At 42.5% G+C, this 27,513-nt stretch overlaps 1 protein-coding gene across 1 annotated transcript in view; it reads left to right on the top strand.

Moving 5' to 3' along the window:
* Positions 1-27,513, top strand: part of NBAS (NBAS subunit of NRZ tethering complex) — a 678,694-nt gene that overhangs the window by 574,064 nt on the left and 77,117 nt on the right. The window contains 1 exon segment of the mRNA XM_044291127.1: positions 2,787-2,926. Coding sequence (XP_044147062.1) covers positions 2,787-2,926 — 140 coding nt within the window.

A 27,513-nucleotide genomic window follows, 5' to 3' on the forward strand; every position in this document is an offset into this window, starting at 1 on the left:
TGTGACTAAAATGTAATTCTGCATAAAAAATCAAGCGCGAGTGCCGGTCCCTCCTTTAAAGCTATCTTAGGGATAGGTCATCGATAGGTCCCTCCTTTACAGCGTGCCCACCGACACGTGCACCGCCGAACTACAAGGAGCAGTGCCGGCCATCTCATTTTACACTATCCCTAAGATAGATCATCAAAATCAGATCTACGGGGGTCCGACATCTGGGACCCCTGTCAATCAGGTATTAGAAGAGGCCAGGTGTTCCGTGAGTGCTGCTGCCTCTTCCTAGGTCATGTGATGTCACTGTACATCGATCACATGGCCTGGTTGCTGCTCACCCCAATTCAAGTCACTGAGCTGCAATACCAAGCACAACCACTATATGATGTATGGCGCTGTAACAGCTGATCAGTAAGGGTGCTGCGACTCGGACCCCCGCCTACGTGGTAAGAATGGGAGCTATCCTGAGGATAAGTCGTCATTATCTTTTGTAGGATAACTCATTTTATGTGATATTTTATTTTCTTGAACCGAGGGGTCACTTTAGGATGGTTTTAGCTATAAAAGAAAAAAAAAATGTTTGCTGTGTGAACTTGGCCTTACGCTGCCTCCTGTCCAAGAATATAAATCAGATCAGGTTGGTGATATTTCATATGTGACCGCAACCACCGGACACCTTTTCGGATGCCGCATGTCACATAGCCAACCGTACACAAGGTTAACGTGATTCCTGAGACTGAAAGACCAGGCGCGTAGCGTCAACGAGGGAGGATATATTGCTGATAAGCAGTCAAACAAGCCTGAAATCTCACTTCAGTGATGGTTAAAGTCACCCAATTCAATGAAGTGCTTAACACTTTTGCAGAGGGAAGACAAATTTGGATTTTTTTTCCCCCCAGAAAAAGGACGTTATATTTTAGCAAAGGAGGAAAATGCCATCACATTGAAAATTAAGTGAATAAGTTGAACTTTTAACAAAGTCATTTTAAGGAAATAAAGATCAGATCTGTCATAACTAGTAATACGATGCCAAGGCTCCGGGGTATAATGGCGACATTTAAGAAAGTCTGTGTTCCCTTATGTCCGTAACCTACTGCTGGGGAATCCAAATGTGAAGCTGAGCCTTGTGAAATGGGCCTGGATGTTAATGGTCCTATATTTAGCTACATCCGTGCACCGTTTCCTTGATTCTGGACTTACGTTGAGCTCCTGTAGTCAGCCGTTGTGGTTTCATTTGACATTGTTTTATTTCATTTATATTATATGTTGGGTTTTTTTGTGCATGTGATTTCTAATGGTAGTATTTTATGATTTTTGCACCTAATAATAATAATATTAATACACACTAAATAGAAATAAATGCCTTAGCATGTTTTCTCTTTGGCTGGTCTCCCCGGGTCCCTCCCCCAAACCACCAGCAAATGGCTGATTTTGCCAGTTTCACCGGCAGTCTCAGGGTAGATGTAGTGTTCTATTCAGATCTTTGACCTTCTTTGAAATACAAGGATCATTCTGGTTCTCCAGTGGGAGTGACTTGCAGTTCTGGCACATACAGTAGGTACTAAGGTTTTCTTCATGAGACCGCACCTTTAAATACGAAAGTGGGTGAATCAGGCAGCTTCAGTTAACGTAGTCATCAGTGGCAGCCTGACAGCCATCATTGAGCACGCTTTAATGTTTGCGAATGGGTTCCAGTGCTACATGAATTGTTCTTCCAATGGGGTACCAATGAAAACTGCAAGTCGTCCTGCAAAAGTGCGGACGTCCGAAAGGAGCCTTAGGCCTCATGCACACGACCGTTGTTTGGGTCTCGGATGTGACCCATTCACTTCAATGGGGCCGCAAAACATGCGGACAGCACTCCGTGTGCTGTCCGCATCCGTGGCTCCGTTCCGCGGCCCCGCTAAAAAAATCTAACATGTCCTATTCTTGTCCGCGCTTTGCGGACAAGAATAGGCATTTATATTGCTGGTGCCCGTTCCGTTCCGCAAATTGTGGAAGGCAACATGGGCGGCTTCCGTTTTTTTGCGCATCCGCGTTTTGTAGACCGCAAAAAATGTAATGCTCATGTGCATCAGGCCTTATCGTACTGACCCAGAGAATGTTATGGTGCTATTAATGCTGCAAAATGTATAATTTATAAATAACAACATCGCATTCAATGGCACTATTGCTGTTTTTTTCACACACCCCTTCCAAGAAAGAGTTAATAAAAGTTAATCAGTAAGCTATATGTACCCCCAAAATGGCACCATTAAAAACTGCAACTTGTCCTGCAAAAAACAAGCCCTCATACGGCTACATGAACAGAAAAATAAAAAAAAGTTCTAGCTCTTGAAAAGCGATGATGGATAAAATAAAATAAAAATGTGCTTGGTCACTAAGGGGTTAAACACACATTGATTTGAATAAGCTGGGTGTAATGCTTAGTGTCCCCTGTTGAGGGGGCTGCTTAATGCCAGGTTTCTCCCCCAAATTAAAACTGATCACTAGAGGTTCCAGCATGGGGACACTTGATGATCAGCTTCCAGTAAAGGGACCCTCATAACGAGGAATTTTTAAATCCAATGATCTGCGTTAATAACCCCTGAAGTTCTCTACAGTTTTTACTACATTAATATCAGTAAAGAGCAGATGATTTGCTCCATGTTTCCTTGCTCTGCAGACTTTCAGCTATAGACTTTGACAAAGAGCTCTTGGCGTTTCATTGTGTAGAGGATTTGTCATGCTCCTTACTTTTTACCCAGTTACACTGAATGGATTCAAGGTCTGAGCTGTGGTTTTTCACCCTCTAGGTTGATGTGGCTGACATTGAAAATGAAGAAAAAAGATATCTTCTCTTTGTGAAGCTGCTGGACATCAGTCACACGCTCCCAGAGTTCCAGCACTTAGTTTTACTTCTACAAGCCTGGCCTCCGATGAAAGGACTAAGCATGTAAGTAATGGCCTTCTAACTTCACTGCAGGTACAGTCAGCAAATGAAATCTAATGCTTCAACCTCTACAAGTTCAAGCCAAAGAATATCTAACAATGTTCTACTCTTCTGTGTCTTGCTAGAACCTTTTTCTTTTTTTTTTTTGCTAACAGCCTAATTTTGTCCTGCATAACCTTCAGGATAATAGATACCTGTAGGTGTAGCAGAGCTCAGTTTGTCATTTTGCAGATATCATCTTGATATCACTGTGATATGTGTGGCTCTACATAGGCTGTAGATACTTCCATTGCATTATCGTTGCAGGTTATCAAGCTGGACAGAGCAGAGCTAAAGAATAAAAAGCTATGTACACCTTTGGGGGCATTTTATGTTTCAAAAAAATATTTATTGGGCATTAGCATAGAATGACATGCGTGAACATGCACAAATAAAAGGATAAGGTATACAAAAACAAAAGCAATTCTTGGAAAAATATAAGTCATAATGCACATTGTTACATCATATTATCGAATACAGCCGTATTCCTGCATAGACATGAACAAGTAATAAAATGTTATACACAAACATTAACAGTTCTCGGAGAACTATGCTCTCTATAACTTATTGGTACATCATACTATAGAAAGTAGTAGTGCTTCTTAAGGGAGAAAGGAGCAACGAGAGGCAGAGACGCGGCACTGGAGTGTATAGATAGCTAAATCACAGGGTGACAGTATATCGCAAGTCCGGAGCATGGGAGGAGGCTAACCAAGGTTCCCAAACCTTCTCAAACATCGGGAATGTGTCTGTGCGTATAGCTGATAACTTTTCAAAGACCATTATTTTATTTACCCTGTCTATAACACACTGGTAAGATAGCGAGTCAGTTCGCCATTTAAAAGCTAAGTGTATTCTCGCAGCCAGCAGAATATATTGGGAAAGCTTGAATCTGGCAAAGGGCAGCCAATGAGGTTTATCTCCCAGAATGCACATAGGCAGTGTACGTGGATAACTACAATCCAAAACAGCAGATATCAAGTCTACTATTTGGGTCCAAAACCTTTCGGCCACAGGGCATGACCACCACGTATGAAGTAAGGTTCCCTCCTCTGTACAACCTCTAAAGCATAAGGGGGAAACCTCAGGGTAAATCGTATGGAGCCTTGCTGGTACCATATAGGTTCTATGCAGCACTTTGATGGAAGTTTCCGCCAGGGTAACCTGCCAAGAACCCTTCGTAAGAGTGAGTGAGCGCTGAGACCATCTAGAGGCAGAGAATTCCTGTTGCAGGTCCCTCTCCCACGCCTTCATATATTCTAATTTATGACCTTCGGGAATGGAATTCAGGGCTGCATACATTCTTGAAAGGAGACCCTGCCGGTATAGCGAATAGGTAATAGAGCGCTCAAAGGGAGAAAACTCTACACTACGGTCTGGTATCAGGTTGGACCTAAAATAAGAGAAAACCTGGTTCATGAAAAGGTAGCCACCTACAGGAGGTGTGTATTTCTCTTTAAAGTCTGAGATGGATAACAATTTGCCTCTCACCAGGAGTTTGTGAAGGGTACATAGTTGATTAGATGACCACCAACTAAGGTTATTGCTCTCTAGGCCTGGAAGGAAAGCCGGGTTACCCACTATGGTCAATAAGGGCGAAGGCCTAGATTGCAGGGAAAATCTAAACCTAACCGACCTCCAGAGGATCAGTGAGTAATAGGTCAGAAGGGAATTATTACGAACTGCCGGAGGGATGGGAGCAGTATTCCAGACCAGAGCTTTCCATGTGTAAGGGAGAAGGACTGCACTTTCAAGTGGGACCCATAGGGGATGATCCTGCGGTTTCAAGTGGGTCAGGAACATTTGAGCCAGCCTAGCCGCCTGGTAATATTTTACTAAGTCCGGTACTGATAGCCCCCCCTGAGACCTATGCCTGCACATCACAGCCTTGGATATACGCGGACGTTTATTAGCCCATATAAATCTCAGAACATCTCCCTGGACTGCCCTCAGGTCCCCAACCCGAGCTGGAATCGGTAAGGCCCTGAATAAATAAAGGAGTCTCGGGAGGACAACCATCTTAAAGATATTTATCTTTCCCACCCAAGATACTTGGAGGGATTGCCAGTTCCTCAGGTCCTGACGTATTTTTTTATACATGGGCAGGTAATTAATCCTATATGCTGAGTCTAGAGTGTTCGGCAGCATCACTCCCAAATATGGGAGATATCGGGGTCTATATTGGAAAGGGAAATTTTGAGTGAGCAGTGTTCTAGTAGAAGAAGGGGTGTTACAAAGAAGTAAGTCAGACTTAGCATGATTTATGGAGAGGCCCGAAGCTTTGGAAAATGAGTCCAATAGCTTCAGTAGCGAGGGAAAAGATATAATGGGGTTAGTGACGGTTAACATAAGGTCATCCTCAAATAAATTAAGTTTATATTCTGTTCCCCCGATATTCAGACCTGTAATATCTGGATGGGATCTTATATGGGCTGCTAGTGGTTCAATGGCTAGGGCAAATAGGGCCGGGGATAGGGGGCACCCCTGCCTAGTTCCCCTTCTAATGGGGATGGGAGAGGTCCTGGTGGAGGGTAATTTAAGTTGAGCTTCAGGATTGGAGTATAGAGCTTGAATAGCGGCCAGGAAGGGACCTTTGATTCCCATTGTCGAAAGAACCCCATATAGATACGACCATGTAACAGAATCAAAGGCCTTCTCTATATCTAGGGCCAATAAGGCTAGTGGGATTTTGCACCTATTGGAGTACTGGATAATGTTAAGTATTTTTCTGATGTTATCAGGGGCTTCCCTGCCAGGTATGAAACCCACTTGATCCTTATTAATAAGACTTGGGAGATATCTGTTGAGTCTACCGGCCAGGATAGCAGTGAAGAGTTTGTTGTCAATGTTCAATAAGGAGATCGGCCTATAGTTGGCAGTGAGAAGAGGATCTTTGTTGGGCTTGGGTATGACAGTAATAGAAGCCTTTAAGAATTCTCCTGGAGGGGTAGATCCTTGCATCAAATAGTTGCAATAATTAACTATATGTGGTATAAGTAGTGGGGCAAACTTTTTGTAGTATAAGGCTGAATAGCCGTCAGGACCTGGGGCTTTTCCTAACTTTAAGGAATTGATAACATATTGTACTTCTTCCGCTGAGACTGGTTTATTAAGTTCCGATTGGGACTCCAAGGGCAGAACAGGGAGACGGACCGACGATAAAAACTCATTTATCTTTGATCCAGAGTCTCCTAGGGGAGCTGAATAAAGGCGCGTATAGAATTCCTGGAACATAGCATAGATTGTGTCAGGATTGGAGGTGGTCTGACCTGACCTCGTACTAATTTTAAATACCTGGTTGATCTTCTGCTTATTTTTAAGTTGGCTGGCTAAAAGTTTATCTGGCTTATTGGCGTACCTGTAATAGAAGGAGTTTGTCCATCTAAGGGCCTTTTCAGTGGAATTTGTAAGTATCATATTAAGTTGTACTTTGACATCTCTAATGGCCTTTAGTAGGTAGAGGGACGGGGATCTCTGATGAGCCCATACCAGTCTGCTCAGCTTTGCTTCCAGCCCAACCTGAGCCTGGGTTCGCTCTTTCTTTCTCCTGGAGGCTAAACCTATCAGCCTTCCCCTCATGAATGCCTTGTGTGTCAGCCACAAAGTCATGGGATTAATTTCAGGAGAGACGTTCTCAGACAAGAAGTTTGAGAGGTCATCTTTAATTTGAGCAAATTGTGTCGTATGAGTCAGAAGTGACTCGTTTAGCCTCCAGTGAAACGGAACCGGACTGACCTGTGGAACCGTAAAATCCGATATAACCATATCATGATCCGACCATGAGGACACTACATGTCTGGAATAGGACATGTAGGGGAGAAGGGAGGTGGAAGATAAAATCATATCTATGCGTGAATACACCCTATGAGCTGCTGAATAAAAAGTATAACCTCTCTGTGCGCCATTGTGTTCTCGCCAGGTGTCAGCTAGGGCCAAGGACTGTAAGACTCGCTGGATCTTATTCGTCTGCGCTATAGGTCTCAAGGTAGAAGGTGGGGAGGAGCGATCTAGCACCGGATTGAAAGCAAAATTAAAGTCCCCACACCACACTAGTTTATGGAAAGTTAGGGATGCAATCACTTTTCCAACCCTCTCAAAAAAGGTAATGGGATCTTCATTAGGGGCATACGAGTTGACCAGGCAAAGAGACTCATCCCTATATGCTCCCAGTAAAATAACGTATCTCCCTTCCGGGTCTATGCAAGTTTGGGATACAGTGAAAGGGAAGGAGTTTTTCAACAGTGTCACCACACCCCTACTTTTTGAAGTGAATGAGGAGGAATAGAAAGTAGTATACTGTGGATTAAAATACTTAGGGTGGGATGTGGGAGTGAAATGAGTCTCCTGGAGGCAGATGACATCCGGCTTGTGTTTAACATAAATGGAGAATGCTGTTTTCCTCTTCCGTGGGGAATTAATACCCTTCACATTGTGTGTTAGTATCTTACACATGGTATCGGGGTTGGAGCAATGTAATAGTGAAGCCTGATCTCATCCGCCCCCAGGGACAATCGCACCCCAGCAGTACCTCCCTCCAGGACCTCATAGCATGAAACTCCATGCCGCGTCTCCAAGAAGCATAGAACCGTACAGTTACATACCAAAATAACATAGAATAACGTAAAACAAAAAGTAGGGCTGATTGGCCCTAAACAAAAAGCTATCGTAAGTGGGAAGAGTGAGCAGAGAACCAGCTCGTACTTGACTCGCCTTACTCTCTCACAAAAACCCATAAACAGGGACAACATGATAAACCACATTATCGAACCCCTGATTCAAGAGGGTTGGCCTCGTGCCATCTAAAAGGGGAAAAACAACATGGGACCCCTAAGAGACCGCAAACAGCAAAATAAAACCTTGCCAAAATCCTGTAGGGAGTAGCTCATGTGTTTCTCGATCTGCTCGATCCACTCGGGGTTGCAGGAACCTTGGTCCAAACTCTAGCTGGCCTTTGAGGCTTCGGCGATGTGGGTAACTGGACTTGAGGTTCGCAGGGTATCCCTGCTCTCTGCAGGACCTCCAACCCCTCCGTCGATGAATGGACTGTATGGAGGCGAGAGTTCAGCTGAAACGACAGGTTAAAGGGGAATCCCCACCTGTAACGAATGTGAGCTTTCTGCAGGGACTGTGTGACTGGTCTCATCTCCCGGCGTCTACGAAGTGTGGACGGCGCCAAATCCGCATACAGATGTACTGAGGCTGGAAGTCCAGGGAGTTCAGGTAAGTCTCTCGCCGCATGCAGGATTCTGTCTCTCATTTCCGGATGATGGAACTTAAGAATTACATCTCTGGGTAGGTCCGGAGTACGAGGCTTCCCCAGGGCCCTGTGAACTCTATCCATCTTGAGGAGACTGAGTTCAGTCTGTGGTAGCAGGGCGACGAACAGTGTGGTGAGGGTGGCTTGCAGATCATTGAAGGACTCCGGGAGGCCTCTGACCCTCAGATTGCCCCTCCTGGATCTGTTCTCGAGGTCTTCGAGTTTAAGTTCCAATTCAATCAGGTGGGCATCATGGGAGACTAAGTCCTCCTTGTCGCGCTCCAAGGCGTCCGACATGTCATCCATTCTAGTCTCCATGTCGGAGACTCTATTTCCCAGGTCCTGAATTTGGCGGGAAAATTCGGTAACGGCTTGGGATAACTCCGTTTTGAACAGGGCCGCTATATTCTTGTATAAGTCGTTCTGACCCGTAGCCGGAGCCGCCGTGTCTGTTGTGAGACCGCTACCGTCCGATGAAGCAGGACTGGTGGGCTCCGAAGGTGCGTCCGCCATGACAGTCTGCCTGGTCTGTCTGAAGAGCTCTGGTAAAGTCTGCGACGGGACCGGGGTGCCAAATCATTGAGCAGGCACCTAGGCTAAATGCGCGGGGGGGTCTCGTGACCCCCCCATGTCGGCGATCGCGGCAAACCGCAGGTCAATTCAGACCTGCGGTTTGCTGCGATTTCTGCAGTTTCTGATCCCCGCGGTCCCTGAGCACGGTGGGAGGGGGAGGGGTGCGGGCGGTGCGGGAGGCGGGATCGCGATCCCCCGCCCGCCTCCCATTGCGTAATCGTTGGCGTCTAGTGGGTATACCAGGGTGCCAGCACATTGCTGGCACCCTGGTATAAACGGCTGACATCGGTGATGCGATGTCAGCCGTTTAACTCTTTCCATACAGCGGTCCGTACGGACCGCTGTATGGAAAAGGTTAACAGTAAGAGGGAGCTCCCTCCCTCTCCGATCGGGGGGCTGCTGTGCCTTTGCAGTCCCCCGAATGGAGAGGGAGAGAGCTTCCAGGCAGCCCCCCAAGCCCCGTCCTTACCCTTCCCCGTCTGCGCAGTTCTGGCCACTACTGAGCAGACGGGGAAGGTTCCCATGGCAACAGGACGCCTTCTCAGGCGTCCTGCTGTCCATGGTTCTGAACAGATCTGTACTGAAAGCATAGATCTGTTCAGACAAAGTGTAAGTAAAATACAGTACAGTACAATATATATTGTACTGTACTGTATTATGCAGACATCAGACCCACTGGATCTTCAAGAACCAAGTGGGTCTGGGTCAAAAAAAAAGTGAAAAAAGTGAAATATAAAGTAAAAATCAAAAAACACATTTATCACTGATTAAAAATGAAAAAAATAAAATTCCCTACACATGTTTGGTATCGCCGCGTCCGTAACGACCTGATCTATAAAACGGTAATGTTACTTTACCCGAGCGGTGAACGCCATAAAAATAAAAAATTAAAAACTATGATGAAATTGGAATTTTGCCCACCTTACTTCCCAAAAAAGGTAATAAAAGTGATCAAAAAAGTCGCATCTACACCAAAATTGTAACAATCAAACCGTTATCTCATCCCGCAAAAATCATACCCTACCCAAGATAATCGCCCAAAAACTGAAAAAGTTATGGCTCTTAGACTATGGAAACACTAAAACATGATTTCTTTTGTTTCAAAAATGAAATCATTGTGTAAAACTTACATAAATAAAAAAAAAGTATACATATTAGGTATCGCCGCGTCCGTATTGACCGGCTCTATAAAAATATCACATGACCTAACCCCTCAGATGACCACCGTAAAAAAAAAAAAAAAAAAACGGTGTAAAAAAAGCCATTTTTTGTCATCTTCCGTCACAAAAAGTGTAATAGCAAGCAATCAAAAAGTCATGTGCACCCCAAAATAGTGCCAATCAAACCGTCATCTCATCCCACAAAAAATGAGACCCTACTTAAGATAATTTCCCAAAAATTTAAAAAACTATGGCTCTTAGACTATGGAGACACTAAAACATTTTTTTTGTTTTAAAAATGAAATTATTGTGTAAAACGTACATAAATAAAAAAAATTGTATACATATTGGGTATCAACGCGTCCGTGACAACCTGCTCTATAAAATTACCACATGATCTAACCTGTCAGATGAATGGTGTAAATAACAAAAAAACAACGGTGCCAAAAAAGCAATTTCTTGTTACCTTGCCGCACAAAAAGTGTAATATAGAGCAACCAAAAATCATATGTACCCTAAACTTGTACCAACAAAACTGCCACCCTATCCCGTAGTTTCTAAAATGGGGTCACTTTTTTGGAGTTTCTACTCTAGGGGTGCATCAGGGGGCTTCAAATGGGACATGGTGTCAAAAAAAACAGTCCAGCAAAATCTGCCTTCCAAAAACCGTATGGCATTCCTTTCCTTCTGCGCCCTGCCGTGTGACCGTACAGCGGTTTACGACCACATATGGGGTGTTTCTGTAAACGACAGAATCAGGGCCATAAATAACGAGTTTTGTTTGGCTGTTAACCCTTGCTTTGTAACTGGAAAAAAAATATTAAAATGGAAAATCTGCCAAAAAAGTGAAATTTTGAAATTGTATCTCTATTTTCCATTAAATCTTGTGCAACACCTAAAGGGTTAACAAAGTTTGTAAAATCAGTTTTGTATACCTTGAGGGGTGTAGTTTCTTAGATGGGGTCACTTTTATGGAGTTTCTACTCTAGGGGTGCATCAGGGGGGCTTCAAATGGGACATGGTGTCAAAAAAACTGTCCAGCAAAACCTGCCTTCCAAAAACCATATGGCGCACCTTTCACTCTACGCCCCGCTGTGTGGCCGTACAGTAGTTTACGGACACATATTGGGTGTTTCTGTAAACGGCAGAGTCAGGGCAATAAAGATACAGTCTTGTTTGGCTGTTAACCCTTGCTTTGTTAGTGGAAAAAATGGGTTAAAATGGAAAATTAGGCAAAAAAATGAAATTCTCAAATTTCATCCCCATTTGCCAATAACTCTTGTGCAACACCTAAAGTGTTAACAAAGTTTGTAAAATCAGTTTTGAATACCTTGAGGGGTGTAGTTTCTTAGATGGGGTCACTTTTATGGAGTTTCTACTCTAGGGGTGCATCAGGGGGCTTCAAATGGGACATGGTGTCAAAAAACCAGTCCAGCAAAACCTGCCTTCCAAAAACCAAACGGCGCACCTTTCACTCTACGCCCCGCTGTGTGGCCGTACAGTAGTTTACGGCCACATATGGGGTGTTTCTGTAAACGGCAGAGTCAGGGCAATAAAGATAGTCTTGTTTGGCTGTTAACCCTTGCTTTGTTAGTGGAAAAAATTGGTTAAAATGGAAAATTAGGCAATAAAATGAAATTCTCAAATTTCCTCCCCATTTGCCAATAACTCTTGTGCAACACCTAAAGGGTTAACAAAGTTTGTAAAATCACTTTTGAATACCTTGAGGGGTGTAGTTTATAGAATGGGGTCATTTTTGGGTGGTTTCTATTATGTAAGCCTCGCAAAGTGACTTCAGAGCTGTAGTGGTCCCTAAAAATTGGGTTTTTGTAAATTTCTGAAAAATTTCAAGATTTGCTTCTAAACTTCTAAGCCTTGTAACATCCCCAAAAAATAAAATATCATTCCCAAAATAATTCAAACATGAAGTAGACATATGGGGAATGTAAAGTCATCACAATTTTTAAGGGTATTACTATGTATTACAGAAGTAGAGAAACTGAAACTTTGAAATTTGCTAATTTTTCCCAATTTTTGGTAAATTTGACATTTTTTTTATGCAAAAAAAAAATATTGTTTTTAACTTTATTTTACCAGTGTCATGAAGTACAATATGTGACGAAAAAACTATCTCAGAATGGCCTGGATAAGTCAAAGAGTTTTAAAGTTATCATCACTTAAAGTGACACTGGTCAGATTTTCAAAAAATGGCCTGGTCCTAAGGTGTAAAAAGTCTGTGTCCCTAAGGGGTTAAATAGGTGTTTATTAGATGACCGGCACAAAGTGAAAATACCAGTCACACAGCTAGAAAAAACTGTTAACCCTTAGTGACAGAACGGCTCAATATTTTTAATAAAGGTGAATTTAAAAAAAATATTTTTAGCCAAAAATGAGTAAAATGCAATCTTGAAAAAAATTGCCTCCAAAGGTGTACATAGCTTTTAAATGACTTATTCCACTAATACTATTGCACCTTGCTCCACTTTTATAGTATCATATGACGTACACGTTGGCCGACAGGGAAATTAAAGTGGAAAATAAATAAATAAACGTGGCCCCATGGTGTAGGCGGGGACAAATTGACAGATGGCTGGCCAACACAAGTAGGCAGGGCCTGCAGTACTGTATTGCAGCTCAAAACACTGCCCCAGCAGAAGCAAATATAACAGTTCAGCACAAAATACCGCCGCCTTCACCACAGTATTCAACTGTATCACCGTCCGGAGGACAATTATACAGTTGAAATCAGGAGGATAGCCATAGGCCAGGTGCATAAGTACCTGATGCTCCTACATTGATGCTTAGAGCATTAGAGGGCTCGGGCAGCCCCCTGGGCATTGGCCCATTGGGAAATTTCCCTGTAGGGTTTATGGTCAGTCAGTATACATACTGTATAGTATTATCCTACAATTTGATTTATGTGCGATTAGGTAACTTGTATGTCATCTTTGGGTTTATAATAAGTATGAGTTTGCGTTATGGTCTCCCTGTACTATGAGCAGTGTACTGTGCCTGGCATCCATCTGAAAAGAACATTTGAGAGGAGTATTGTGGACTATTGCCAGGAGTGTTCTTGCACCTTTGATGATTGGCTGAGATGCAACTGATGCAACTCTTAGCACAGTGCTCCTCCTAAATATCCTTTTCTGCTGGATGCCCGGCAACATATAGAGCCCCTAAGCATTGTCATACTGTGTGCCATCTGAGAAACTTTAAAGAGGCTCTGTCATCAGAATCAACCCTATACCATGTATCCTGGTAGGGTTGATGAAGCTGTTTAAATTGATACCTTTATTTTCACTTTAGGTATCGGCATTCAGGAGAAATTCAGACTTTTGTTCCTTTGCAAATGAGCTATTCGAGCACCAGGAGGCGAGCTTAAGCTGTATGAGCACTGCTCCAACAACGCCCCTGGTGCTGAATACTAACACCTCTTTCCATCTGAACATGCCCTCCGACCAGATGAATAGCCAGCTTCACCTGAAGCCGAGCGTAGCTGCACTTCTGGGTTCTATGAGGTGAACAGCGCGTGCGCAGTATTCATCTTCACTTCTCTGGAAGAAGCCAAAAACATTCTGCGCACTCGCCGTTCTAGTGAGCTTCTGAGCAGGCACATGATCTCAGCACTATCCCTGAAGTCTAGCGCTGTCAATCTAAGAGGGGGGGGGGGGGGGCTGTTTTTAGAGAGAGTTGTTAGTATTTAGCACCAGGGGCGTCGCTTGAGCATTTAAGCCTGGCTCCTTTTGTTTGATTAGCTCATTTGCAAGTCTGAATTTCTCCTGAACGCCACCACCAACACTAAAAATAAAGGTATCAATTTAATCAGCCTAATTAACCCTGCCAGGCTATAAGCCTGGTTGTATAGGGTTGATCCTGATGACAGAGCCTCTAAAATCACATTCCTTTTCTAAAGGGATTATCCCATAATTAAAGGGGTATTCCGGTTTATTTCTATGGGAGTTCCAGAGATTGCCGAGAACAGCGCTCGGCTAGCTCCAGAATTCCTATAGAAATGAATGGAGTGGCCACACGCACCTCTGTTCATTTCAGGGGGGCTGCAGGGTGTACAGGTCCCCCGTTCTCGTTAATCAAGGGGTGTCCCATTGATTTGATAAGGGATAACTTGAAACAAGCGGAATACCCCTTTAATCATGTGATAATCCCTTTAGAAAAGGAATTTTATTTTAGAGGCTCTGTCACCAGAATCAACTTGACAGCTATTTCTGTTTGGACAGACAGTAGGGTTATAGATTTTAGATCATGATGGTGACAAGAACCTTTGATCCCTTGACAGTAAATTAACATAACCAGGAGTGTTTGCAACACTAAATGTGGACTAGCCTCTTTTTGAAATATTCAACATTTAAAGTAACACGCTATGGAAAACTATTTAGTACACTGTGGTATATCTATTGAAGGGCCTGAGAGGGGTGTAACTTTGATACAGGGACTTTGAAGGGGCTATGCCATGACTGATGTAAAAAATTAAAATCAGCACACCTCAGATGCAAAAATCTTTAGTAGACACTCAATCAAGTACTGTTGTAAAATAACACTGATTGCACTACAAATAGCATCCGATTGCCCCAGGAAGCTTTCCTCCAAAAGTCACTGCAGGCGCTCCCATAATCATCTTGTAGCATCTTGCCGCTGTGTGAGCAGATCAAATTTACATGTAACTTTACAGTGGGCCCCCAGAATTAATTTTACTGGTGGGCCCCAGGCACCACAGTTAAGCCATGTACCTAAGACAATCATCTCAGAAACATTTATATAGTTAGGATATTGACCAAATTATGAGCATGTGAATATATTCACAGACAATCTCCTTTCCCAAATGTGTCTGCCTTAGTACATGAGCTTATTCCCTACGTCTTCCACCCATCCTTTGGCACACAAGTCATTTTGCCTTTTCATCAAGGGAAGTGAGACATGTATAGTTTGTTTATGAATGGCAGGGAATGGTAAATTTATGGTGATGTCATTGAGGTGAAAGATTCTGGCATGGTAGTACCTGAATCCAGCAGGAAGGAGAAATATACCATATTTTTTGCTCTATAAGATGCACCAAGGGTTTAGAGGAAGAAAATAATTTTCATCAGACCTCAGATCAGACCCCAAAATCAGATGGCCATTCTTCATCAGACCCCTAAGGCTACTTTCACACCTGCGTCCGATCGGATCCGTTCTGAACGGATCCGCTCATATTAATGCAGACGGTGGCTCCGTTCAGAACGGATCCGTCTGCATTATTACTTAGAAAATTTTTCTAAGTCTGAAAGTAGCCTGAGCGGATCCGTTCAGACTTTTACATTGAAAGTCAATGGGGGACGGATCCGCTTGAAGATTGAGCCATATGGTGTCATCTTCAAGCGGATCCGTCCCCATTGACTTACATTGTAAGTCGGAACGGATCCGCTCGCCTCCGCACGGCCAGGCGGACACCCGAACGCTGCTTGCAGCGTTCAGGTGTCCGCTCACTGAGCGGAGCGGAGGCTGAGCGCTGGCAGACGGATGCATTCTCAGTGGATCCGCCTCCACTGAGAATGCATTAGGGCCAGACGGCTGCATTCAGGGCCGCTTGTGAGCCCCTTCAAACGGAGCTCACGAGCGGACACCTGAACGCAGGTGTGAAAGGAGCCTTAATCACACCCCCAATCTTCATCAAACCTCAGATTAGACCTCCAATCTTCATCAGATCTCAGATCAGACCCTCAATCCTCATCAGACTTCAGATCAGACCCTCAATCCTCATTATTAAACCTCAGGTCAGACCCCTATTCATTATTAGACCTCAGATCAGTCCCCATTCACTATTAAAGCTCAGATCAGACCCCCATTTATTATTAGAGCTCAGATCAGACCCCCATTCATTATTAGACCTTACATCAGACCCCCAATCTTCATCAAACCTCAGATTAGACCTCCAATCTTCATCAGATCTCAGATCAGACCCTCAATCATCATCAGACCTCAGATCAGACCCTCAATCCTCATTATTGAACCTCAGTTGAGACCCCTATTCATTATTAGACCTCAGATCAGACCCCCATTCATTATTAGAGCTCAGATCAGACCCCCATTTATTATTAAACCCTAAATCAGACCCCCCCCCCCATTCACTATTAGACCACAGATCAGACCCCCATTCAGCATTAGACCTCAGATCAAACCCCTATTCATTATTAGATCTCAGATCAGACCTCCATCAGATGTAAGTAAATTAATTTACCTCTGCAGCCTCGTCACCATTCTGCAGATTCAGCGACTCTTCCTGGTCTTCTCTGGGTGCCTTGCTGCACTGTGACCTAACATCGCACGTCAGGACATTGCAGTGAGGTGCTTGGAGAAGACCAGGGAGAGGCCAGTACATCCAGCATCGGGAGAGCTATATTCACCACTCCCATTTCCTACTGTGTACTAGTGTTTGCTTCCATAACACGCACTGCCATTTTCCCCCACCTTTAGAGGACATAAAGTGTGTCTTATAGAGCAAAAAGTGCGGCAATTCCTTTCTTTATATTTCCATTCCCTTACTAATACACTTCTAACTGAAAAACCTGCAGGAAAATCTGTCTCCAAGCTTCCTCCAAAAAACTAGGTGTGTTCCTACCCCAAAAGTAACCACCGTTGAAGGAAGCAAAGCAAAATCATTATACCCAGTTTTACAGTTTTGTATATAATTTTGCTATCTGCTTCAACCTCATCTGCACTGTATGGTGTTCACAAGAATTTATCAGCATGCAAAATTTGGATATATAAAAAGTAGATATGTATTATATCAATTCATTAAAGTGCGGTTTAAATTTTATTCCCCACCATTGTAGCACCTGCTCTTACTGCTCAAGAGAAAAAAGTTAAAATAAGACAGGTGAGGATTAGGGGTTAACAGTCTTAACAAACATTGGCAAGATGAGGGGCGCTGGAGGGGTTGTGTTCTTTTATGGTTTAGCTGAACACTCCATGATTTAGAGCCAGACTCTCTGCCCGCTCTTTCCACCATCAGCAATCATTCAGCCTTTTATCTGTGCTTCAAGGTGAGTGTCGGAATTAACTTTTTTTTATAGGCTACTCAGCACGAAGTGTCATTCTTCACTTGTCAGTGGTGGGGTGGAAGCGAGTTACTAACTCTTTCCACTGAAACTTTCTCTCTGCCATTGATCTCCGCTCTGTTTGAACTAAGGAAATAGACTCCCTGTAGGGATTATAAACGCTTCATCTTTACTGAAGTTAAGGGGCAGTTTCTCTTGAAAAAAAAACAAAAAAAAAAAAAAAAAAACGAATTACTGTATATTATGCCCTTTTCAGCACCACCCCAAAAATTCCTCCAAGCTGGGTTGTTTCAGAGTCTATTCTTTTTTTTCCTGTTTGATGTAAAATGAATACATTTCTGATCTTTCGAGGAGCAGTCTGTGGGCATTGCTTTCTGTCTGAAAGGTTTTTCAATTGAAAGGAAAAGAACTGTCAAGTATCATCTGCGGCCAAATTATTCTCCACTGCAGGTCACCCAGCCTGCATCATCAGCGAGTGTGGTCATCCAGTCCATTGGCTCCGCTGAAAATTATGTTATTGTATTGTCCATTTTCATGGTTAAAGGAGTTATCCCATGAATAATATAAAAAAAAAAATCGGACATCATAGTGTCCATTATAACCTCTTTCTAACAAAGCTACAACCAGCCCTATACCTTACATGGATCCAGAGATCTCCCCATTCATTGCTCTGCTAGATTTATATCAAGCTGGCAGCTCAAGGGGAGTGTCTTTTCTTCTGCAGCTGAGGGGGGCGTGTCCATGTGCTGCCTATCACAGCTCAGGGGGCGTGTCTCGGTTCTCCCTATAACACCTCAGGAGGCAGCTGAAGGATGAAACTGAGCATGTGCGGCCACCTCAGTGAGCAGGACAAAGAAATAAGAAAAAAAACTAACAGCAGGTGGAGCTATACAGATACATTTTATTTAGTAACTCAGTGGCTATACTACATTTTTAATTGCATGCAATTACAAAAGTATTCAGATCCAGGTGCTGGTTTGAAAACTGTAGATTCATTTTCGTGGGACAACCCCTTTAAAGGGGTTGTTCTGTGTTGTTAACTTATCATCTATCCACAGGATTGGGGGATAAGTATCTGATCAATGGGGGTTTGACCATTTAGACCTCCACGATCCTGAGAACATGGGTCGAGTTCCTTCATATGACTGGAACACCAGGTTGTGCTTTTGTGCTGCCACTCAGTTCACTTTCTACACTCAGATATCTTTGGCAGTCCCAGAACAAATTGCGGGACATCATTTGTCACTTCTTACATATGGGGGAACTGGACCCCTGTTTTCAAGATCAGTGACAGTCCCAGCAGTCAAACCCCAACTGATCAGATACTCATCCTCTATCCAAGCTACAATCTTGGCATCGCTCCTTTAATAGAATCAGGGTCCTCTGGTCAGGATCATTATCTCCTGGCCAGAGTGCAGACTCCGGCACTCAGAATCCGCTGCTCATCAGGAATTTTAAGAAAATGACTGGGCGAAAAAAAGTAAGTGACCTGAATTTGAATCAGGGTTTCTGACCCTAACTTACTGTATGTTACTCTCAGATAGCACAGCATGAAGCTAGTCACAGTTTCCCTTCAACTTTTTAAGCGATTTTCTGTGGGATCAGACCAGACAGGTTAGCTCATCAGTGTGACTTGGGTGTCACCAATTTACCCCTTGTGCTTCCTTGGGACACTTTGACAGGGAATAACCGCTGCGTACCAGGAAGACACCCACAAGACCTGCCATTTTGGAGAAGCTCTGACATCCATTCGTCAATTTGACCATTGTCAAGACACTCAAATCCCTACACTTGTCCATATTTCCTACTTCGAACACATCAGCTTCAAGAACTAACTGCCTAATATATCCCACCCTCTGACGAGTGCCATTGTCAATGGATAATCAGTGTAAACGGCATAACTTTTCTTCATTCCATTGTAGGTTCATGGTCATCATCCCTAGCTTAGAGCTCAATAACACATGATCAATAATGTGAATTTATCACTTTGCCATAATTTGCGTCAAATTTATCAAACACTTACCATTGTTTGATAAGTTTGTTGCATCTTTGAACACAGCATCCAGTTTTTGTGCTCCACCCAAGATTGCCGTATTTTTAGCAAAATTATCTGGTGTGATATCGCTTTTCCATCCATTTTTTAAAAGCGGCCAGTGTGGCATGAAATTGCAGAAAGTTGCAAATTTTTTGGGGTGCAGCAAAATTTGGCTCTAATTTTCACCAACATTCTGCAGTAAATGGCGTGAGTAATTACCCCCATAGTCTTTTATCTGGACACACTGATGGATGGAATTTTTGGAATTTTAAAGGAGAAAGCCAACTAAAAATGATGATCTGATCTGATAGTTTCTAATACCTTCGCTTCTCTGAGTTAAAGGGAGTCTGTCACCCCCAAAATCAGTTTCTATATAGGGTAGGTGCCTCGAAACATAACCATACCATTATAGTAAAAATCTGGTCCTCTGAATCGGAGAAATGCTTCTTTTTATTTTTATGAAAATAAGGTTTTCGGTACACTGTCGGTGGGACCGCTCTGTTGGGTGCACCATTGATTCATCATAACACCGCTCAGCCTCGTCTTTTTAAGTTGTAAGTACCTAAGACTTCAGTGCTGGTAGTGATGACACTGGAAAACCAGGTCCAATGATCTTACTGATGTCTGTTCTTCATATCATATATGGGAACAAGTTACATATGTATTTTTCAGCAGTTGTCATTGGAAAATGACGTAAATAAAGCATAAAAGTACTTCTATAAGGGCATTGCTCCAGAGCTTCATATGTCTATTCATCCTGTTCATGGGGACAATATCTGCAGATGTACACCATCTTTGACTCGTATGAGATGATTTTTATTACTATTCTTTTTCTATATTTGCATTGTAAATGCCAAGCATATCATTCTTGCTTTGAGAATGACTTGCAGTATTGTGGGGATTCGCTCTGATAGGCAGGTTAGCGGACGCAGTATAGAGGCAACAACAAAGTCTTTGAATTAAACAGTTCAGTGTTTATTCACACATTAAGTAAATGACAAAACAAAAAGTCAGTTTCAAGGAAAACAGTCACCTTGTGATTCTGGTGTTCGTTCACACCATGCAGCAAAGAAGAGGTCCTTGGACAAATCAGAATCCACCTGCTTTCACACCAACAAGGTAGCAGGCCTTAATCCAGGCCCAAACTCCCAGGTCCAAACACAGAGACTGATAGAGCTCCACTGTCAGGGAGGAGTAATCCACACCACCTGACAGTTCTGCCTTTTTTTTTTAGCCCAAAACCAAGACCCGGCCTGGAAGTTGTGGAGTAGCACCCAGCACTTTGACTACTCCCAGTAAGAGCCGTCCCGGATCAGCTATTACAGCCATACTAAATAGCAACGTGTCAAGCAGCTAACACAGCTAACACAACCCCGGTGACACACATCTATCATCCACTATCATCTCTTGAACCCTCCTACAATATGTATATATAAAGTTCCTGCTCAATGTGCATGTGATAAGTTTTGTGCCACTGTTTAGGAAAATAATTATCAGGAAATGTATAAATTTTTTGTATTGATACATATTTGATAAGGCTGAAATATGACACCGGTCCATCCAGTCCAACATTTAACCCTACAATGTTGATCCAGAGGAACGAAAAGGAAAAAAACCCTATAAGGGTGGATGCCTGGCACCCCAATTCCTTCCAGACTCAGATCACAATAAATCCCTGGATTTTGTAACTTGTGATAGTATCATTTTCAAGAAAGACATGTTCTCTTGAGCTTGTGGCAGGAGGTCCATAGTCTCCCAGCTCTTACAGTAAAGAATCTCTGTGTATAATGATAGTAAAACTTTCTACCGTCCAGATGTAGAGGATTCCCTCTTGTCATGGTTAGAGGCCTACATATAAGATCATTATGAAGACCTCTTTCTGTCCAATCATATATTTGTACTTCAGAATAAAGACAACTGATCTAATTATGAATAATCCCAAGTTTGATAACTTTTCTTGGTACTGCAGACCACTCATTCCTTTAGTTACCTGATCGCCTTTGCACCCGATCCACTTCATCTATGTCCTTTTTCTACACAGTTGGCCAAACTTGTACACAATAATCCAACTATGGTCTGACTAGTGATTTGTATAGAGGCAAAACTGGGTTCTTGCCATGAACATCTATACATCTTTTGATGCATCCCATTAATTTATTTACCTTGGCAGCAGCTGCCTGGTTGCTGAAGTTAAGTGTACTATCCACCAGTATCTCCCGATCAAAGGCAGTTTTGCCTGGTGTTTTTCCGACCTGCTGATTTCTGTAAATGCATGAGTTATAAACGCTCTCATCAGCACCGTGTCTGGACTCTGCATGTACATCAGCATAATTTCCTCATTGTTGATCTTCTGATGCTAGAGGACCATTGTCAATAAGTTAACCATCTCCCCAATACCCCCAACCATGCCCCCACTCTGGGCATGGAGCTAAAATGTCATGGCATGGATATCGGTGAAAGAAAGTTCATATGGGGACTTCTCCGTTGTCTCATAAGTAGCAGTGGAGCTGCTAATGATCCACCATATTCCTGTTAACTTGTCTTTGGACTATTTTTTTTAATCACATTTTGGGTTTTCCACTTTATTAGGTACCACAATATTGTATTCCCATACTGCCATCCATGCTACTGTAAGAATGGTGAGAACATAAAATACAATTAATCACCTTGATCCCATCAGAAAATAGTAGGAAAAGTTTTTTGGGCAAAAAAGTATACACGGTAAAAAGGAACCAAAGTACTACTCTAGTGTAGAAGTCCTAAAGAATCTAAAGGGTAGCTTGAGAGTTGTGGGATGAATTACCTTGTCAGGTTTACACCCATTGGATAGTGGAGGTGGTAGTACTGTTATTGTGATTTCATACATTTTTGTAAAAAATCTAGGGCACAGTTTCTTTTCATGAGGGTTAATCATCCTCTTTACTATTACTATGTATTTTTGAGTATTTTATTTTTTTGTTTACACTATATATAATAAATCTTGTCACATTTAACATGCACTAAGGTCAATCTTTACATTACATCAACACTTTCCTGTACCCATTGGGCCTATAAAAAAGCAGTCCCCTGTGAATCTCTGCCTTTGTATTATTATTTTTTTATTGTGAAATCCTGTTTGTAGCAGGGAAATGATTACATCTGTTTAAAAAATCTGTACCCGTTACCGACACATAAAACATTAATGAGTCATTTTGAAGTTCCTGTATTCAGAGTTTTCATCTCACTTTCAAAGAGCACTATGAGCCATTAAAAGACTTATCCACACTTTTTTATTGCCCTTTGCGGTGACAATAAATTACCATCTTTGTATCTAATTAATGGTTTTATGTATAATTAATAGACTGCTCACGGAAGGTCCTTCGCACCATAATTAATCATAGTTTTTGATTAGGAAGAAACATTTTGTGTTGGTATCTTGGCGTTCATCAATTAACTATTAAGGTTCCAGTGTTCCTTTGAGATTTCATGTTTTCTGTCCCTTCTCTAAAATCAAATTAGGGCAACCAGTAGGGTGATGATGGGGTAAAGGAACCAATAAGCCCTTGATTTATATACTGCCAACCATTGCCTTCTTAAAAAATTGTACACTTTATGCCGGTCATCCCTTTCATGACAAAACCCAAAGACTTATGGATTATTCCTCATCTTATGGTAGTGAGTGGAGCCCTGCCAAATCCTTTTATCCATGGTCTTTTACGACTTGCATATGTCTAACCTAGATACAACCTAACATTACAGAGCCCTTTATATCAACTTGCATAAACTGTTTCTGACTTGGTAGCCCTCATTAGTGCAAGGTATGAAAGGCATGGCTCCAGGAGCATATCTATGGGGATTGGTAGGTAATGTGGAAACAAGTTTCTTGTAAAGGTTATTTAGGTATAAAATTATGGCACTAAAATTAATGTTTGACCCAGGTAAAGCAGGGCTATCATTGTCTGGGGAGGATCTTCTAGGTCATGGTATATCAGTCGTAACAAGTAAGATCTGCACTTATTTTCTCTTAAAGACCTTTCGCTAGTCATCCAACTGGCTTTCTCAAGTTGAATGACTTGTTCAAGAATCTCCAGCATTAAAGGGGTAGTCCCATCTTGGACTTTGGGGGCATATCACTAGTAAATGCCCCCAATGTCTCATAAGTGTGGGTCCAACCTCTGGGACCCACACCTATCCTTAGAACAGAGTCTGCAAAGTAACAGAGAGGTCACACCATGAACGAACTTGGAGCCATCCTTCATTTGTTTATATGGGACTGCCGAAAATAGCTGAGCACTGCCCTGGCTATTTCTGTAAGCTCCATAGAAATGAATGGAGCGGTGACCACACTTGTTTGGTGCGCTTCCCATTCATTTCAGTGGACTTTGCACTCTGCTATTTTCGGCACTCCCATAGAAATGAATTTTGTGGGCTCCTTTCTAAGGATAGGTGTGGGTCCCAAAGGTGGGACCTACACCTATCAGACATTGGGGGCATATCCTGGTGTTCAGTGAGCATAATATGTTTATTACAATCAACATGAAGTCATGAACCTCATGGAGGCAAGATGTTGATTGCAGTTGCATGTCTGTAGCTTTTAGGCGATTAAACTGCCTCAGGAGATGTGTTAGAACGGCATTGTAAGTGGCAGACATTGGCTCAATTGAGCAAGATAATTAGTTTCTGATTCTGTTGTGTTGAGATACAAGGAACCAAAACTCCTTCAAGTGTAGGGGTTTAGGTCCTACTTTGATCCAAATCTTTCCATTACAATGTCCCTGTTTTCAAAAGGATTATTAGAGTTACTGCTGAAGGTGTCCATGCTATGATCAAATAGTGTTCCAGATGCTGAGATTGGGATAGGGTACAACCTTTCTGTATGTATCCCAAATCTTCTAGTTGTTATGTGTTGCAACAGCGAAGTTACACAATAAGCATGCTCCTGTAAGTTTTTTGAATGGCTAATAAGTACTTCTGCCCAGAAGATCACACTTACTAGATGTTACCTATGAGGGGATAGTGTTAAAACCTCTCCATCTTATGCCTTCCGAGGCAGAGTTGGTAAGGCAGGATATATTAGAAAATTGTCTCCTTATTTGACTACAGAACATCAACCACTAAACCCTCAAAAGCGGGCTTATGTTTCCCTATTCTTCACTCCTAATCACCTGTGAGTGAGGAAGAGGACTGAAGACCGCATCACAGGGTGAAGCATCCCGCTGCTTATCAACTGAATTCCACATTTGTTGGAACCATAGGTCACATCGTGGGTGTAGAGAGAGGTGGGTTGCAAGTGGAAGTTGCATCTTGCGGTGACTCTCCACTCTGGCTAGAGGTGGTCTCAAGAAGGAGACTTCTTCTCTCCCACAAGGTGTATTTGGACGATCTCTTTGAATTCTGTTTTTATATCTTGCAGTAAATTGCTCTTTATATATAGAAATGGAGATTGTTTCTTCCTCTTTTGGATACTTGTGGTTTTCTATTAGATATAAGGTTCTCCTGTGGTAATATCCCATTGCACCAAGAGGAACAGTCACACTCTGCTACATTTGTATATGTATTGATCTATATCCATAAAGCTACTTGAACCGATAGAGCAGTGAGGATGATTATTAGGCATTACATTACAATGGACAGTTTATGGACTTGTGTCCTACATTCCCTTTGCATTACTGTTTTTTTTATACGGGTGTCACTTCTGCTCTTTCCTGAAGCGCTTCCCATTTTTTCTTCTACATAGTAATTTGTGACCTTGAGCCGGCTTCATTTCAAGGTCACTGACCTCAATCCTTCTGCCTATTATGTCTCCAGCTGCTCACAGATGTGCCACCTTTACCTCATCCTCCGTTGTCCCTCCACCTTTGGTATTATTCCTTTGTCCGGTAGTCTTATGTATTCCCTTCACGATGCGAGCGGTGTAATTGTCATTATTATTTTGAGTTCCTTGATCCTACTTAATACTTTATTGTCAGTTGTTGGTTTTTGACAGAAATGAGTCGGATCTCTGTACACCTGAGGTCTTCCGCTGACTATGAGAGGGATTTAGAATATGTTCTGTCTGTGAGGATGAATGGAGTTTCAAGGCTTAATTAATTAGCTGGCAAATTGAAAGGGAAACCTCAATCAGGAAAGTACAGGTCTCTGTCTTCTATTTAAAAAAAAAATCCCACTTTTTGGAACAAATAACTTTTCTTAGTAATAAATGGCCATGTTCCTGCTGTGCTGTAGTACTGCGGCACACTGCTTTTGACCGACCGTGTGGGGACATGTTCCTGTCCACTAATGTGACCATACTGGTCAGTACCCACTCTTACTGCCACTTGTCTGGGCACTCCACCACGAGGAGGAAACCAGCTCTTTGACAAATATGCTTTTTTGGATTTAAAATAACGTGCCCACTGGATTTCCTTGAATCTGACATCCAATAATCTATAAACTCTGATAAGCCAACAGTTGTTTCCAGTGCAGAACTGCAATGTAATTTGGGATGTCACAATGACTAAACCAAGTAGGACTTTTTTTAAATTAATTTTATGTTTGGCGCTCAAGATTTTATTGTTTATGGTTGGCACTTTTATGAACTGTACAAAGGACAGGGTAATGCAGTCAATCACCACGGCTGCTTTTTCGTAGAATGATGAGCTCTGTTTGGGGATGCCATTTCATAACCTGACCAGCCAGAAGCAAGTCTATGCAAGTCTGTGAAATTCGCATTGGGGCTCCCATAGACTTTCATAGAGAAACAGACTTCTATTCCTTAATATAGTCCAGAATATATCATAATCTGGTACCTGTCAATTCTTGTTCTTGTTAAATTAAAGGTTAAATTAAATTGAGAAAGATGACTATGAGATTTCCTGGGGTTATGCCCCTGACAGAAGGCTCTGATGCCTGTGATTTTATAGGCATGCGGGGCATATATCGCATAATACAAATGCTGTGTCAGTTAAATCAGTTTATTTTAATAGTCCTTTTTTAGTTTATTTCATTAATAGTTTTGAATAATAAACGGTACAGTCAAGGGTGTCACCCATAGGCTCCCATGTAAAAAAAAAATCTAATAATATACTTTGCAGAATTCCTTTTCGTAGAACAGTGTACCTGACTACACTTTTCTAGATAATTTTTTTTTATATAGTATCTTTATTGAGATAAAACAAATACAATTAAAATTTTAGTACTAAATCAGAATTCATTATTAATATATTTTTCTTTCCCCATAACCCAAAAAGTCTGACCAAGAATAATATTCTTCGTAGAAAAATGTTTTGATATTTATGACTACCGTATTTTTCGCCCTATAAGACGCACTTTTTTTCGCCCCAAAAGTGGGGGGGGGGGGTAGCAGTGCGTCTCATGGGGCGAATGCTGCATTTTTCCGAATTTTCAATGATACGCCGTGCCGCGATGCCACACGGCGGATGTATCAGCTGAGAGGGAGGAGGGGCTGGGAACCGGCATCTGCTTTTATAATGACAGCGGAGCCCATGCAGTGACTGTATTCTACTACACCGGCCCCGCTCACTGTATATAATCTTATCTATATTTGTAGGCATTGTTAATATAGTTCAGGATAATCAGCGCCTGTATATTTACAAGCGCTTGTAGCAGAGAGGGGGGAGGAGGGAGGACGGGCGCTGGCAGCGTGAGTCACTACGTCACGCGCCTGCGCTACCCACTTTATGAATGAAGCAGGCGGCGTGGGCGCATGACGTAGTGACTCATACTGCCAGTGCCCGTCCTCCTGGCCTGCCTCCTCCCTCCTCTCTGCTACCAAGCGCTTGTAAGTACGGTATACAGGCACTTATTACCCTGAACTTTTTTATATATACTTTTATATATATTTTATATATTAACAATGCCTACAATTATAGATACGGTTATATACTGTGAGTGGGGCCTGTGTAGTAGAATACAGTCACTGCACGGGCCCCGCTGTCGTCATAAAACCAGATGCGACCCCCACCCCCTGTATTGGGGTGATTCACACCGCAGGGACACTATTAAGGGGGGGGGATCTGTGGATGACACATAGCATAAGATGCTATATATGTGTCATCCACAGTTCCCCCCCCCATAACAGACCCCAATAAGAGCCATCCAGAGATCCCCCATAACAGTGTCACCCACAGATCCCCCATAACAGTGTCACCCACAGGTCCCCCATAACAGTGTCACCCACAGACCACCATTAGTTCAAAACCCAACAAAAGCACACATTTTTGTTCACATTTTTTTCTTTTCTTATTTTCCTCCTCAAAAATCTAGGTGCGTCTTATAGGGCGAAAAATACGGTACTGAACTTAGAGAGATCACTCAATATAAAAAATTATACCTTTAAAAGGAATGGATAAGAAAGTTGTTAATGCCATTCCGATATTCTTTTAGTTCTGGGCAAGACCAAAACATGTGTAAGTGGTCCACACCTGGACAATCACACCACAAATAGAACTATCTCTTAACCCTCTAAGCCATAGGGGGCGTGACATATAATCTAT

Source organism: Bufo gargarizans, chromosome 4 (assembly GCF_014858855.1).
Source record: "Bufo gargarizans isolate SCDJY-AF-19 chromosome 4, ASM1485885v1, whole genome shotgun sequence".
Classification (NCBI taxonomy): domain Eukaryota; kingdom Metazoa; phylum Chordata; class Amphibia; order Anura; family Bufonidae; genus Bufo; species Bufo gargarizans.